We start from the raw sequence: 16,671 nt of genomic DNA, 5'->3' as shown, positions 1-16,671 counted from the left end.
CTCTCTGCTAGGCAGGGAGCCTGCTTCCTCCTCTCTCTCTCTCTCTCTCTCTCTCTCTCTACTTGTGATCTCTGTCAAATAAATAAAATCTTAAAGGAAAAAAAAAAAGACTTTGGATCTGGAAGAGACCTTGGAGGTCCCCAGGACTCCGTGTCCCCATCTGTAAGTTGAAGAGGTTGTCACAACCTGCCCAAAGTCATCCTGTGCTGGGCTCAGCTGGCCGCAGGACTTCTAAATCCAAGCCCGAAGCTCTTCATGCATTAGCAGCTCATTCACTGTTTCTTTAAATGCCAGTGTTCATCCATGTTGAGAAAGAAGAAAGAAAGTAAGAAAGAAGGAAAGAAAGAAAGAGAGAGAGAGAGAGAAGGAGGGAGTTATGAAGGGAGGGAGGAGGGAAGAAAGGAAGGAAAAAGGTAGCGGATTGTTTGCCCTGAGTGGCCATGTGGCTAAGAAAGGGGAAGGACAGGAATGGAGGAAGCCATTTTGTTTCTGCCATTTTCTCCCCCATATAATGTTCCTCCATATAATAATGTTCCTCCATATAATAATAATGACAAGAGTAACAGGGAACATTTATAGAACACAGACTGTAGGGCAGGTGCTATTCTAAGCACTTTATAAGGATTAATGAATTTGATCTTCAAACAACACTTTGAAGGAGTCATGATTATTATCTCTGTCTTACAGACAAGGAAACTGAAGCAGAGAGAGGTTACATGACTTGCCCAAGGTCATGCACAGTCAGGATTCAAGTCCAGACAGCCTAGTCCCAGAGTTCAAGGTCTTAAAGACATTATCTAATAGAGGATGAAACAGTGATAAGTCTGATTAGACTGTTGAGAAGATCACGTAGATTTTTACTTCATGAATTAAAGCTAGATTCTGAAAATAAAGGTAAAGTTAAAGAGTGAGATGGGGCCAGGGAGTGGGGGTGGGGAGGGTCTCTGATCCACAGTCCTGGAGACACATCCCCTACCTGGAGGGAGCACGGTACCTAAGCTCCAGTTGAGTTTTGCCAGGTCGCACTTCTTTGCAAGCGCCATGCTCTTCCCCACCCACTTCTGTCTCTCTCATACTCAGCTGGCAAAGCCCTCCCCTTACTGTACACCTCAACCTGAGCAGCCAAGTGGTCAGGAAAGGAAACACAACTGTGCTGACTGATCTTACTTAAAATCCATGGCCATGGAATCCAGAGGACTTTTCACACACCTCAGGCCTCCTGCATATCCCCTCCTTCCACCTCGACCCTCTCTGCTCTCCTCCCCACTTCCTCTCCTGCTTACTCCACCCCTTCCCCAAGTGGCCCTCAGCTGATGACCTTGACACACACATCATCGAGAAGACCAAATTTCCATACCCCGGAAAGCCAGTGTTTACGGTCTCCTTGTCCTCTGGTGTCCTGTTCTGTTCAGCCAATGGGAAGAGCCAGCAGGAGACTGGAGGATGGGAAGGGAGAGTTCCCCCCTACTGAATCATGAGTTGGTGGTAGCCCCATCTCCACACTAGAGAGGGCTCAGCTCCTGCCAAGCAGCTTTTCCTACACTACAACTTCTCTCTCCAGGCTCTGATAGCTCTTTCCCCTTGACTCATAGATTCGGGGCTGAGAATGGCTCCCCTCTGTTGCTAGCTCTGGGGTGCTTTACCATTCCTTGTTTGTTCTTCCTAACTCTCTGCCTACAACTTTATATGGTCCCTTCATAAAACTCCTCTCTTTTCTTATTTAGGTGTGTCATCTGCTTCATCTGTCATCTCCCTGCTACAGCACACAAACTGATACCTCCAGCCTTCATCTTTCCCCCCAAACTCTAGAACCTTAGATCTAACTGCCTTGATGACATCTCTATGTTTATGTTTGGTTACATATCGCCTACTTAACATAGCCAAATAAAATTCTTAATTTCTTATGCCCCAAACTTGCTCCTTTTCTAGCTTTCCCCTTCTTGGTAAGGTGAGGAGCCAACATCTACCCAACTGCAGAAGCTCCACATCTAGGCTCCATTCTTGATTCCTCTTTTTCCACCTTCTTTCTTATATGCAGTCCACCAGGGGCCCTACAGACTCTCTAGTAAAATATATTATGACTCAGTCTCCCTTCTCTTCACCTCCACTCTCTCATCTAGCCCATGTTATTCCCCCTCAGTTACACAATGTAGTCTCTTTGTCTCTGGGCCCCCTCCCTTATTGCACTACATCCCATTCTTTAGAATAAACAGGAAAGACCTTTCAAAATGTAAATCAGGCTACTTCACGCCCAGCTTAAAACCATCAATGACTCCATTTTATAACAACCCAACCCCTGCATCAAGTCCTATGGGAGTGAGCCCTGCCTTTCTCTCTCACCTCCTCTCCTCACACTACTCCCTCAGACACACTTTCCATCCCTTGCCTTCCTGCACACAACACTGTCTCCACCTTGTCCCCTCTTCCCTTCTGATCTTTGTGTGATGGACTCTTTCCCATCACCCCCATTTCTGCTCAAATGTGGCCCCTTTTAGAGCAGCCTTCATTTAAACACAATCTAAATCAGTGACCCAGCTGCATTAATTCTTTGATTAATGTACCATAAATAAACAAAACTGCAATTCTCTCCTCCCTAGAACATGAGCCTCTGGAAGCAAGGGCTTTGTTTCACCACTGCTCCCCTGGCACCTGGTACAGAGTGTCCTAGAAAATGACTGACCTGCAGACATTTGATGGATGAACGAGTTTGAGAGTACTGCCCAGTAACGCTAGATCTGCAAGTTGTTCAGGAGAAACCAGGAACAGGGATTTTTAAATAAAAGATGAGGAGGTCTTCCTCTTGGCAACTCATTTATTTGTTAAAATCGTGAATCAAACGAATTCTGTCTGTAAGCCAAACTCGGTCAATGGGGCACCATTTTGTGATTCCTACATCATAGACTATGGGCCAAGTTCATTTAAAAAGGAAAATATTTAGGGCAAGGAATAGGGGGCAAGTGACTGAATGTTCACCCCAAAGTGAATTTTCTAAGACAGGAATGGATGGTTTCACTCCTCTTTTCCTATAACAGGGCATCTGAAAGTTTCTATGAGCTAAAAATCCATTAACTTCTTGGGTTGCTTTTTTGTAGGAGACGGTACAAACTCAATCCTGGATCATCATAATCAACTTTTCCATTTTTACAAAACTTGTTTAGTTTCATTCAAATCTCCAAGGTCCTTTCTGTGGTTTTCTGCAGTCTTCATCTATTTGAAATCCCCTAACTGACAGCATTTGCTCTGACACATCACACACTATGGAAAATTACAGGCTGGTGTTGTAGCTGATTGTGTCAGCATGTATTTGTGAATACCATAAAGCACTGAAATGAGACATATTGCACTCCCTAATACAGGAGGTAATTTGTTTTTTGGACTGCCTGGTATTTGTGACATTCATTAGTGAGAGATGCAATAGGAAATAGAATTACACAAATGGGAGTTTCATGTTATATTTGCTATCTGGGAGGTACACGTGGTCTACAGCACCGCTGGCTCCCCAGCACATCCTCCCCACCCCATACAGGCTATTGAGATGCTGCCTGTGCGTCTCACAGTCTAGATGTGAGCACAACCTTCTATTCCAGGGGACCTGGTCGGGGATGGGGGGGGGTCCTCAGTCCCATTCATCCCCACTTTCTGCTCAGGTGGACCCAGTTCTCTAGGTACTCCTGAAGAACAGCCAAGATCCATGAACTTGATAAGAAGGTTTTCCTGTTTCTATCTGAATAATGGCAATTCTTTCCCAATTTGTAGAAGTAAGTTTAAGCCATTAGCTCAGTTTAAAGAATTTTACTTTTTTGTTGTTTTATTTCTCTGTGTGTTTTTTGTTTTTTTTTTGTCTCTCCATTGCATTTTTTTCCCCTAAAAGCTTTTATGACTAGTATGGTTAGTTTGCAGAAGTGGGTGAAGAGGAAAAAAGTAATAATCATCAGCTGTCGAATATCCTGGTTCTGTGCTCAGCACGTCAGGCTCACCTCTTGGCACATCATTAAGAAGGTAAGCTCTGGCACTGGACTTCCTGGTTTTAGATCCTGGCTTTACTTCTCATGAGTAGTGGGGCTTGGGGCAAGTTAGCTCACCAATCTGCATCGCGGTCTCCTCATGAGGAAACGAAAATAGTAATGCTATCTATCTCACAAGGTTGTTGAGAGGATGACATGAGTTCATGGTAGCTGGTACTTAGAGCAGGGCGGGCACACATTAAACTCTGCATATGAATCTGCTAGTATTATTAAATTTGGTAGAAAGTGTGGGTTTGGGGAAAAGGAAAGACCATTTCCAATCTGGGCTCTGCCACTTGCTTATGTGCTATATAACCTTTGGACAAATCATTTATCTCAACCTTACAGATGAGGAAACCAAAGCCCCAAGGGTTGTAGAAGACTCATCTTATGAGGTTATTCTGAGGACTAGCAACAACAAATGTAGAACAGTTAGCACAGGCCTGGCTTTGAGTGGGAACTCATTACATGAAAACAATAGGCTTCCATAAATAATTAATCATTTATTTGAAATATTTTTCATAACATAATTGTTAAAGTGAGTGGCCGACTATCGGGGCCACATTTTCTGCTAATAGTTTTTCAGAGTTCATAGGATAGACTCAAATATAAAAATATTCCATGGTGTTCTCCAAAGAGCCCTGTGATTGTTAGGCTGCTTAAACAGTTTAAGGACACTAATAAATGTGTCATAAAACACTGAGGTCAAGGATATCCTGAGCTGTACCTACAGAGGCTTAAGAATGGAACCTGACAACTTCAACTCCTTGCCTAGAAGGTCACAAATAGAAATACAGCTAATTGAATATTTCATCTGAAATTAATCCAAACCTTTGGAGATTGCATTTGGCACTTAGATTAGAAAGCTGATAATACACGAGTAAATCTGCCTAGACAAGGGACTAGACAAGGGACCAGTTGTCCTGTGTTACATTGTTGTGGGTCATCAAGAATCAGGATGACTCTGAGCACTTGCTTCAGTTCTCTGGGACTCAATTTCCTCCCTTAAATTTTTTTTTTTATTACTCTAATTCAAAGATGTGGAATCAACTACGTGAAGAGGAGTTCATGGAAACATCTGAAAACATCATCTCTTTTTCCTAAACTGGGCACCACCGATGCCCATGGACACATTAAGAAGTTTTGGGTTTAGGGCCCTATACATATTGAAAGCATGCCCATCACGTTGGATCAAGAGATCTATGGCTGGGCCAGAAAATAAGGCAGATAAATATGAACTCTTACCGTTTAACTTCTTTGGCATCACTTGCGATGAAAAATCCTAAAGTGCCTTCTTGGATCTTAAGATGGTTTCCAGGGTTAATTAATATACTGCTCAGTGAACAAAAACAAACAAAGAAGACACATTTGTGAGGTCACGTTCTGAACAAAACCTTGAAGACTACATTGTACTATTAATTGTATAGGGGGCCCACTAGTCTAGTGCTTTTCCCAAAGATGTTGTCTAGAGCTTGATGTCCACAGTCCCGGACATTTAAGTGGATGATGCCATTAGAAAGCTCTACTGGTCAATTCCCAGGTTGGCATACTCCCAATTGCAGAAATCAAAGCACATCTAGGTTTCAGGGCTGGGGTGTATAATGGGGTTGCCATCGTGGGCTTCTGATCTGATCCGCAGCCCTTTAGAAACTTCTATTGATGGTCAACATTGCATGTTATTGGTCTAATAAAACTATTGCTGTAACAATTTTCCATTAGATGACAGAGCATTAATGGGACCCCTATATGCATCCAGCAACATACACATACACATGTATTACTGCAGGGAATGGTACACGACACCTGTAACCAATGCAGAAGCAAACATCACATCTGCACGATGTTGGTAAAGACATGTACGTGGGCTCTGAGGGCAAACAGTGACAAAAGAAAAATGCCAGCAGTTGGAAATGATTCCAGTCTGCTTTTACCAAAATGCATGGGAGTGTTTGAATAAAGTGTGTGTCTGGTATATCCTGATTGGGGCAAACTGTAATTAAAAAACAAATGCAAATCATCCCTAAAAAAAACTTCCCTTTGCAGGGAAGTGCAGACCTAAATATAGACAGTCCTATTTCAAAGTGTTATAAATAGATTAGCTGACCAAGTTGTGCTTGGACTGAAAAAAAAAAAAAGAGAGAGAGAGAGAGAGAGAGATATGTCTCCTCATTTAATAAATGGGTGAAACAAGTTTAATTTTCTGCAGATCAAGAACAGAAGGCAGGAATGTATTATAAAGAGACTGAGAGGCTTTGGGCTTAATGGACAGGGAATTTAGGTACTCTGAACGCAGCAATAGATACAACAGAGGAATCTCTGATCTGAAAAGCCGGCTTTGAGGTCATAGATGTTCAGAATCAGGCTAAAGGAAATCCGCAACTGTCTAAGACAATCAAAATGGAGGACAGTAATTAACATGTAATTTTTCACTGCTGGCAAAACCGTTCCAGGAAAGTGCTGCGGCCAACAGAGTGATGCATCTGTAGTAATACAGGAAGGACCCAGGTGAACTTTTGTTCTGCCGGGAGGACTCAAGAGTGGATCATTATGGCAAAATAATTGTTTGTGGTTGCAAGAACATCCACTATTACCCATAACGAGACCTGACAGAAGGAAACTGATCCTGTGTCATCACTGTTATTAACACTAAATAATAGCCAGGGACCACGATGATTGGTCTATTCTGCCGTGGAACCACAGGCTACAATGAAATTCTTCACAAATCAGGAAGCAGCAGGCCACACTAATAGCAACAGCTTGCAACGGGCAGCAGCACTGGACAGGCGCCTCCTAATTACCCCCCTGCCAATTCTTTACATCGGTTTAACAGCCCTCTGACTTCTCATGATCATGAGGGGAAAAGGGTCAGAGCTTATATAGCTTAGATGGACTCCTTTTTCAAAGCCAATTAAATGTGATGTCGTAGAGGAGCAGAATTCTGGATTTTGCACACTTTCTTACCCTCTTTGCTGTAAGGCAGTATGTGGACACCCTGGCTCTGTGATCAGAAATTACACCCAAATTCCAGCATCCCCACTTAGTAGCTGTCTGGCTTTGGGAAAATAACTAAATCTCCCTCAAACTCAATATCCTCACCTACAACGAGGATGAAAATCATAGCCTTTCTTCAGAGGATTGAACAAGATACTGCACAGAAGGCTCAATGCATATTGGCTATTGTTATTATTTATTATTACTGCAAAGAAAAAAGCAAAACATATTTTGTTTTCAATGGAATTATCATGTTTTCTTTAGCGGGCCCCATAGAATGGAACACAGGGCTCCTTATCAAAATATCCTGTCTGTAATGAGATGAATTTACAGGATGAAGAACTGTACATTCCAGAATAGTGTACAAGAGCATACATGAAAAATTCTGGGTACATATGGAGTCTAAAGAAGCTAATTCCTTAAAGCTGGAAAAAGCTCCATTTTGGTATGTATTTATACCAGAGCATAAAACAAGTTCTGAGTAGAAAAGAAAATCCTATCTTGCTTTCAACGATGCAATTCAAAAGGGGAAATTTGACACTCATCAATGTCTTGGTGACATTTATGTGCAAAACAAGCCTTGCACGGGAACCTTTTCCATATTACGTGCTTCATTAATTGCACTCCAGTGATCAAGCCCACCGTATCATGGGAGGAAGCCAGTGAGAGCAAGCTTCCTATCAATGAGAAGTTTCTTTTCATTTCCTCTGTTCTTTATCAACAGTGAACAAGAATTGGCTTCCAGTGAGAATGTGGGATTGTCATTCCAGGGACAGCAGGTTGAGATCATTTATTACAGCCTGAAAGCCTGCTGTAGTCAAGAGAGTGTGGTCGTGGGGAGAGATCTGGGGCACTGATGGGAGGCAGGTTTGTGTTCAAACGTGTTGCTCTGCCAGGGCTGGTTAAGCGAGCAGGTACCTGTGTCAGGCCTAGGAGTTCAGACTCTGGCCCGGGGCACGTGGGTGCCACTCAGCCTCACTCTTCTCCTTGTGAAATGGAGTGAATAATCTCAATTACAGTGTCACTAAGAGAATTAAAGTACATTCTGTGTGCTCAGTGCCTGCCACGTAGTAGATCCTTAATGCATGATCACTATTAAAAGTAAGCATGGTTATTAAAACAACTAAATGAGAAGCAAACAATCTCCTGCACGGTCTCAGCTCTCCATTTTGCCCTTGGTGCCAATAAATTACCGGGAGGCCCCCTAGTGGCATTTGAAAGGTCTTTTTACTGACTGCGGTATCTAAAACATTATATCCCTCGAAGACATCTGGAGATGGGCTAATTTGGACTGGCTTTTGCCTGCAGAGTGGAGTGTCTCTCTGTTCCTCAAACCTCATGCACCTCCAAGGACATCACTGCCCGTGTGATTCCAAGGTGCCTTCTCATTCTCTTCTGGAGAGGGCTTAACAAGGAGCAAGAGGCTTTAAATCATCTCTTCACATCATGTGTGAGGCTGTAGGCTCACATTAGCAGCTATCCAGATCAGGCTAAGGCAGTCTTCTGGGTAGGAATTGAAAGAATGAGCCCAGACCTTGTGAATAATGAAGGAAAGAAATCCAGATACGTAAGAATGTTCACTGTGCTGGATTCCACTGATGTATTTAAGGGTTTGGCTAGAGAAACTTGTGCCCCTGATTCCAGGGCCCACTGCAGAAAATACTCCCTATTGGAAGGGTACAAGTTTTCAAAGACTCTTTGAGGAAATGTGTTACTCTAACACTGTAGACATTAATTCTTCTATCTACATTCCAAATCTAGAAAATTTAGATAAAATGTTAATCTTCCTCTTTTTGAAAATATAAAAAAGATAAGGATCCTAGACAGAAGTAATTTTTCTCCCACCAAAGTGCCTACAACCCTCAGAATAGGTTATTGACCTCCTACTGGGAATATGTAAATCTTTCCAAAGGTCTTTGATCTCTTAAAAGAATATCCACCATTAAGTTTGTTTTGTTCTTATGACTGTAAGAAGTCTCCCTCCCTGTGCATCATGTTAAATCAGTCCTTGGCTCCAATTTTGTCTCATTCACTAGCTTATCAGAGATAAACTTCAAAATGCGTCATGTAAAGAATCAAGAAAATCTTTAAGAAAAAGTCTATATACCAATGAGCAGAATTCCAATAGGGACCTCTTCTTGGCAGAGATGGACTCTCCCTCATTTCAAGGAACACATAAATTATCCTCTTTCTTCTATGACCTTGCTAATTTCAACAGAAAACATTCAGCAGCAGCTAGAGGCAAAGGGCTTCTCTAGCTCCTTCCCCCAGGAGTCTTGCCCTCTCTTTCTCTTTGGCTCTCAGACTACTTTTGTATCGAGATTCATTCTTTGGCTCCTCGCCCACTATAAGGACACAAATACATACTTTCTGTGGGGAACCCCTAGTTGAAAAAGAAGAGCGAAAAGCAAGATCATATTTTATTTATTTTTGTAAGTTAGTTTCTCACAGCTGCCAGCTTAGAACCCAGTATGCAGTAGGCACTCTTCAACTACGTGTGGAATGTATAAAAAACATAAATCATTGGTCTCTGCTCCAAAAGTGTTCCTTTCCCTCTCTGGTAAGGAAAAAGGTAGTCACAACTGTTCTTTCAAAGCCCAAGTGGCAATTCTTCTCAGTCACGCCTACTAAAGGAGTGACCACACCTTTCCAGGGGGTTGGCAACTGAGCTAACAATCTCCCAGATGCACTAAGTACAAAAATCTAAACATACGGTGTAAACAGCCACTTAGGGAGGAGGAGCAATTGATTTCAACGTTGAAAGCACCCCTCGGAGTTGAAACAGAAAACACCAGAACATAGGACTGGCTAGCAGGGCTCAAGTCAACAAAAAATGTCCCTGTCGGGTTCCTGAGGGAGGGGAGCTCCAGGCCTCAAGCTACAGTGCATTTTATTGTGTATGTCTTGCTGAACTTTAGTCAGGTTGGAGACTTGGGGCTTGACGGGGCAAAATGATTGATTCCTCTTCTCCACCACTTATGCATAATAACTAGGAAACATCTACTTATTCCTTCTTCAATCATCATAAACTTTGTTTGCTGTTTTCGGAGACAACCAATGATGAATAGTTCAACTGAACCCTATTTTTTTAAAGAAATCGTTTATCCATTATGGGTAACTATGACAGGTGTGTATTTCTCCCTGGCCACCCCTCCGTCCCCTGCCTCAATTTTTGGTAGGTGTAATGTACCATTCCCTGAACAATTACGGAACCATCAGTCACATGAGAATATCACCATACTTGGTAACATGATAATTATATCTGTGTCTAGCAAGCTGATGGGACTTCATTAACTAGAGCAAGGGAATAAGAACCATCTAAGACTTCAGTTCATGCTGTGCCCAGATGAATGACGCCACTGGGGAGTGGCCTCTTTGACCACCCATGGTCATGTATGATTGCTATTGGGTGGGACTTGGAGCCAATTGTTTTCCTCTCAGGAACACAACTGCCCTGCGGTTTATGGGCTGTGTGAGGGCACAGCCTACAGAAACCCCAAGGCTCAAATCGTATTGCCTTTCCGGAACTTTCCATTTTTTTCTGGGCTTTCAAATATATGCTGCTGGAGTCCCACACAACTAGACACACACACTTTTACTTAGAGACTATATGTAGGAGACACAGTGTGTATCCCATGCTTCAATGTTTTTGAGCCCAGTTTGCTCACACAGAGACACCGTAATAAAGATTGCTCCCAGTCGGTCAGACTCAAACATCGGCCACCACGGCCCGCCAATGGTATGGGCAAGGAACTGTTCAGCCTGAACCCACCACAGTGAGTTTAGAAGTGGCATTTAAAAATATATTTGGCACATAGGAGCCATAGGGGATGGGGAAGAGACAGTTCATTTGGGAGGGAAAATGGCCGCTATTTGGTTCTGGGAGCAAGCCATGTCACTTTGTGGTACACTTTACGACAAGTCATGCTACGTCACAACATGCCTCCACCACAAGATAAAAGGACTCAAAGGCCAAAAGCCAACAGCAGAGGTGCAACCACTGTGGACCTTTGAAGATGCAAAGTGTTGCAGTAACTTCTCGCAGTTGGATCATAGCATAATACCAAACTGACAGGAAGCCACCTCTATTGTCACACATCTACTCCAAACGTCACAGAAGAAATCGGACTTTGGAAAGAGTTCCGGACAAATATCCCCACCACACATACGCACAAACACACCACAACAATTACAAACACGAACACATGACAGTGATTCCAACCACGGAGAGAAACAACTCTTGAGAAGATGAACACAAAGGCATCTCGATCGTATGTTTTCAACAATACTGTTTTAGAGAACACATTATTGAAAAACTACACTGGAAATATCAACCGAAAAAGTTAAAAGCAAATGCTATCAATGAGGATTTGGTCATGTTTCGTGCAACAGAAAACAGCAGCAAAACAGGGTGACGTCATATGGTGAAAGCGGAGATACGTCACATTAAGAAATGTGCCCAAACACACTAGGGAAAAAAATAAAGCCATGAGTTTATCTCAATAAACAGTACTCATTCACTAAATCAAATGTGACAATCTGGCAATCCGGTAGCAGTGTTCTAAGTCTGTACCGAGGACTGCCCAAGGAAGAAAATATGCAAAATGTTATCATCAAAATAAGCGCAAGGACAAAACAAAAGTTGAGTGTTAGAGGAGCTTGGTCTCTGTTTTGTGGATAAAAGGACACGATCCCTGCTCTACAAACAGGAAACTGGACATGGGGAGGAGGAAGTCACTGGGAATGTGGATGTGGTATGCAGACAGATGGCACCACAGAGCCTGGTGGACACTGAGACACATCAGGACAGGACAGAAACAGACACCAGCGGCTGGAGAGGAGCATTCTCCTTCTCAACGTTGATGGCACTGGTTCCCATCACTGGTGCCATGACTGAACACAGGGATTATACCTGTCGTGTTTTTAGGTCTCCTGCAAAGAAGTTAGTGCATTATCCAAAAGAATCAACAAACTGAATGAGAAAAGCAATATGCTACTTTCAATTTTTATGTGCTCTCATTGGAGAGGGGTTAAACATATATGTATGTATATATATACATATATATATGTCTATTAGACAAGGGAATGAGATTATATGTATGTGTACACATATATATAATCTCTATCTTCCTGAATTCTCGGCAAATGGTTAGTCCTGTGGTTAGCAGTGAAGATAGCAGGTGGGGGTTGGGAGAAAGGTTAACGAAGAGCGCATACCGCTTTCGGCTTCTGCAAAACGACAAGAAAAGAATTTAAAATCAAACAATTTGATAATAAATTGACTGACACCAGAAGGAAAGAAGGAACAAAACCTTTGTTTCAAATTACTTGAAGGATGCATGTGAAAACAAGGTTTTTCAGCAGAGCATGGAAAAACAGCGTCATGGGGTAAAACAACAGAGGAGATAGTTTGACACAGGCCGGGGGCAGAGGGGTGGAGAGGAGAGGCTGGGTTCTCTGAATTCTAACACCCAGCCACTTAGAAAGTGGGAGAGGGAAGGAAATGGGAAATTCTTCACTGAAGGAAAAAAAAAAAACAAAACTCTTATCTCAGGAAGGGTCAAAAGCTCAATTCTTTTTAGCATGGCTATTGTGTTCGAGAAGTTCGGTGTTTTCTCAGAGGCATAATCCACATTCCCTCCAACACACCTTTTTCCACAAGAACCAATGTGCTTCCACACTGAGACCAAGCGACATGAGGGGGGTTAAAGTTGGCAACGGCACACAGAAAGCCAAAAACAAAGCCAAAAAGTTCTTTTTGCTCTTTTCTGAAAGGGAAAAAAAAAAAAAAGCTAAAAATCTATATCTATAAATACGGCTTTGTTGAAAACATCTCAGATTGGTGAGTTAATTGGAGGGTCCATCAAAGAAAAGACTTTGTCTTCAGGGAAAGCTCCTAGTTAATTTTCTTAGAATAGTGACAGCAGATTCACACTGAACCATTAACAGGCTTTTTCCTCTCCCTCCTTGTGACCAAAAGGTGGCAGCTGGGAGACGACTGGTCAAGGTTTAGGGGACACACTCCTGCCATGAAATCATACCAGGAGGGTCAAGAGGCGCCTTCAGCATTAAGCGCCACCCACACCATGACACTTTTCTGAGAGATGCACAGAAGTGATAAAGAGAGAAGACTGAGTTACACAGATTTTCGGATGTGGCAACATGAAAAATATCATTTGCAAAAACCTAGGGCACCTGTTTCCCCCTCTGCAGGCACTGGTGACTACCAGCCACCGTGTGGGAAAGCAGTAATCCCAGAAACCCCCCCTTTACCTGTTGAACAGCCAAGAGCCAGGACTCTGGCTCCCAATTTCTTGCACGTAATATTCTTCACTTTGCCAACACAAAGAAGAAAACCGTATCTATACATCATTATTAACTGCTATGGCCGTGTTTAACACATGGCCACCAAATCTACCATTTCTACTTGCTCTTGGTTGATTTGGAGTTTCCAAAGAGCTTAGCCTTTGATCAGATTGACTTGGTGCGCAATTGATCTGGTGGTTAAGGTAACGGGGAACATTGGATTGACTTGCTTACAATCCAGTGTTTTGGGGTTTTGCTTGGTTTTTGTTTTGTTTTGTTTGTCAGAAACACAGACTGTATGTCTGGAAGTCTGGCTTTATTGAGTTATTCATCCCAATAATGAAAACTCCTTAGATGGCAAGAGCAGGCACCTTTGAGTCTTGCCTTGCACTCAACATATTAAGGCACACGTGGGAGGGGATCTGTACTCTACACTTGGGCAGCCACAGGAAGACTTATAGGTAGGAACAAACCCGGAGGTCATCTTTGAGCCCAAAAGCCCCACGCACTTCTCAATGAGCTCTTTCTTCCAAACCCATTGATAAAAATGGGGAAGCAAAAACCTCATCTCTGTTTTATCCGTAATGCATACAGTCCTGCATCAACACAGTCCCCTGTTAATGGGGTGTTTCCTTCTTCCACTGTGAGCTCATATATTGACTGGGCTGTTATCTATTTCAACCAGACCCAGTCCCTCATCAGTCCGATATGCACATAATTAAGTGCAAAATAAATAAATAAAGAGGGCTCCTGCCTGTGATCCCTGCTCTCCTGGCTAATTTACATGAAGCCGATATTCTGCCACCTGGATTTCGGCTGCACCGGGAAAAGCCCATATGGTACACAATAGGTTGCTTGTAATTTGGCTATCAAGAGAGCTGGTGCATCCCATCACGGTCCTGCCCCATCCCTGATGTGAAGGGGGCCAGAATCCACCTGCTTTGAGATCATGGCAGTAAATGGGGTTTGAGGACAGGCCCTGTCCCTGGTTTTGTGTAGAGAGGGTGAAAAGTATCACTTGGGCTGATCAGGTGGCGATCAGGATGCCTCATCCCTTTCCTCTGGAGAAACATTTTCCGAATGCCCAGTGGGCTTGGGATGCCAGGTGGGTCTGCCATAAAGGTGACGGTATCTGGTTGGGCATGCCCTGAGATGTGTCAGAGATGGGTCACATCAGGGGCCCAAGCACATCAATAACGCGTAGGAAAGAAGCGGGTGGATGGAGCACTCCAAGAGCACTCTCACCGGCTCGTGCATGTCAGCCGGCCGCTGGGCTGCAGCAAACTTACCGGCTCTCCCGGTTGGCAGACTTGTACTCAATGGCTATCATCAGGAGCTTGAGCTTCACAAAACACAGCCTGCAATGAGATGGAGAAACCTCCCCGTCAGTGCTTCTGAACGGCCAGAGCCACATAACAAACACAATTACGACCTCTCCATCACCTGATGCACTCATTATGCCGGGGACCCTCATTCCACAGTCACTGTGCCAAAGAGAGGGGGTGGGAGCGACACCTCCCCATCCTCCCCATTAAACCTGATTTCTCGCAAGTGATAAGGCGCTGAATGTTCAAAGTGCAAATTGCACTCGGGTCTGGATGTCTAGACACAGACCCCAAGCAGGGATTTGTGCCTGGGGATTTATGCTGGGCCAGATTCATTAGTTGCTCGGTCGGGTAGTAAAATGTTAACTGCAGGGGGAGGGAGGTATTTGGAGCAGCTGGACCTATTATTTGGATTCCATTTCAGTCTTTTGTACAAATGGCTCATATTGTTGTTCTGAGCAGACCCCTGTGTGCTCAGAATGATGGTAATAATCCTTAGCCTCCATGTAACTGCCCAGCACATGACTGTGGGCACCGGGACTCCTGGCCGCATCCACATTGCCTCACCTCCTCTGCCTGGGGCTCTCATCCGGGGCTCTCGTCCTCAGCCCAGCCTGCTCTGAAGCTGGCTCATTCCTGCCTCCATGCCTTCATGGAGATGATCCCTACACCCCAAGTGCTTTCTCTTCTCCTGACCCATCCTTCAAACCCCCATCAAATCTAGCCTTCTGTGCAACTCATCTGCAGACCCCCTCGCCCCTGGCTTTCCATTCCCAGAACCCACCCAGTGCCCTTGTCTGCCACCACCTCCTTCAGCCCTTCCTCAGCTGCATACTGGCTATGGCTGCTCCCCATGGCAGTCTGTGCCTGAAAGCCATCTCCTCTACCAGTGTGGCTTCCTTAAGAGGTTGGGGTTTATGCGGAATTCCCCATTGTGCTGCACAGGGAACCACAGACACAAAGAAGCTCAATAATCACATGATTTCCCCTCACTGGGGTTCTAAGAAAATAACAAAAGGGCCAGTGAAGTATTCATGCACAAAGATGTTCAAGGTAATAATATTTATGCAAAGTAAAAAAAAAAAAAAAAGGGCAACCTAAATGTCCAATAATAAAGCAATGGTCAAGTAAAGTATGGTACAATATAGTTTTAGCATTCAAAATGACTTTTTGGAAAATATTCAAAGTCTAAGATTAATAAATAATATTATACAGGTACAAACATGTAAATAATGTGATATGATTTGGTGAAAACATATATTTATATACTCACAGAAATAAAAGCACAAAGAGAAAAGGATTACATTATATATGACAAGTTTCTATAATGAGCATATGTCTTAAGGACTTTTTGGATAATGAAACATTGTCTGACTGACAGGTTGAGAAGTGAGTTGATTACTGAGTTGCAGCACTATAAGGGGGAGGTTGCATGGGGTCACAAGGTGGGACCATTCCTGGTGCTCTCATTTAATCCCCACAATATCCCTGAGAGGGAGAGATGGCCCCAGTTTTTGTGACTTCGACAGCTATCTCTATATTACAGGTGATGAACCTGAGGCTCAGAAAGCCCATGTAACTTGTCCAAGGTCCCCAACTAGTATCCGGAAGGATATACACCTTTAACTCTGGGGAAACCTATTTTGTACTGGGAAAGATAGATAATAAGCAAATATACAACTGAATAAATGATAAATTTCCAGATGAGGAAAAGCACGATGCAGAAAACAGAACAACCTAAGAGGACAAACAGTAACTGGGAAGACCCATAAATATGGAAAACAAATGATGGTTGCTGTAGGAGAGGGTTGGAAGGGAATGGGCAACATGGGTGAAGGGGAGTGGGAGGTCCAGGCTTCTAGGTATGGTCTAAATGAGGCAGGGGATGAAAGGCACAGCATGGGGAGTACACTCAATGGTATTGTCACAGTGATGTGTAATGATAGATGGAGGCCCCACCTGTGGTGAACATAACATAACAGAATTGTCCAATCATTAGGTTATATACATGAAGCTAAGGTAGCATTGTGTGTCAACTCTACTCC

At 43.4% G+C, this 16,671-nt stretch overlaps 1 protein-coding gene across 35 annotated transcripts in view; it reads right to left on the bottom strand.

The window, feature by feature from the left end:
* The window catches only part of KCNMA1 (potassium calcium-activated channel subfamily M alpha 1), a 717,583-nt gene that overhangs the window by 131,439 nt on the left and 569,473 nt on the right, over positions 1-16,671 (bottom strand). For 19 of the 35 annotated variants that reach the window (XM_032839358.1, XM_032839352.1, XM_032839104.1 and 16 more), the window contains exons 16-17: positions 14,591-14,659; positions 5,250-5,336 (exon numbers count right to left, since the gene is read on the bottom strand). In XM_032839358.1, the coding sequence (XP_032695249.1) occupies positions 5,250-5,336; positions 14,591-14,659 (156 nt within the window). Of the gene's footprint in view, positions 1-5,249; positions 5,337-12,212; positions 12,225-14,590; positions 14,660-16,671 lie in introns of all 35 variants that reach the window. The other 16 variants (XM_032839333.1, XM_032839342.1, XM_032839077.1 and 13 more) reach the window with 1 other exon arrangement.

This window comes from Lontra canadensis, unplaced genomic scaffold (assembly GCF_010015895.1).
Source record: "Lontra canadensis isolate GAN:19392208 unplaced genomic scaffold, GSC_riverotter_1.0 scaffold3, whole genome shotgun sequence".
Classification (NCBI taxonomy): Eukaryota; Metazoa; Chordata; class Mammalia; order Carnivora; family Mustelidae; genus Lontra; species Lontra canadensis.
Note: the sequence above shows the minus strand (reverse complement) of the source record. Positions and strands in the feature narration are given on the sequence as shown.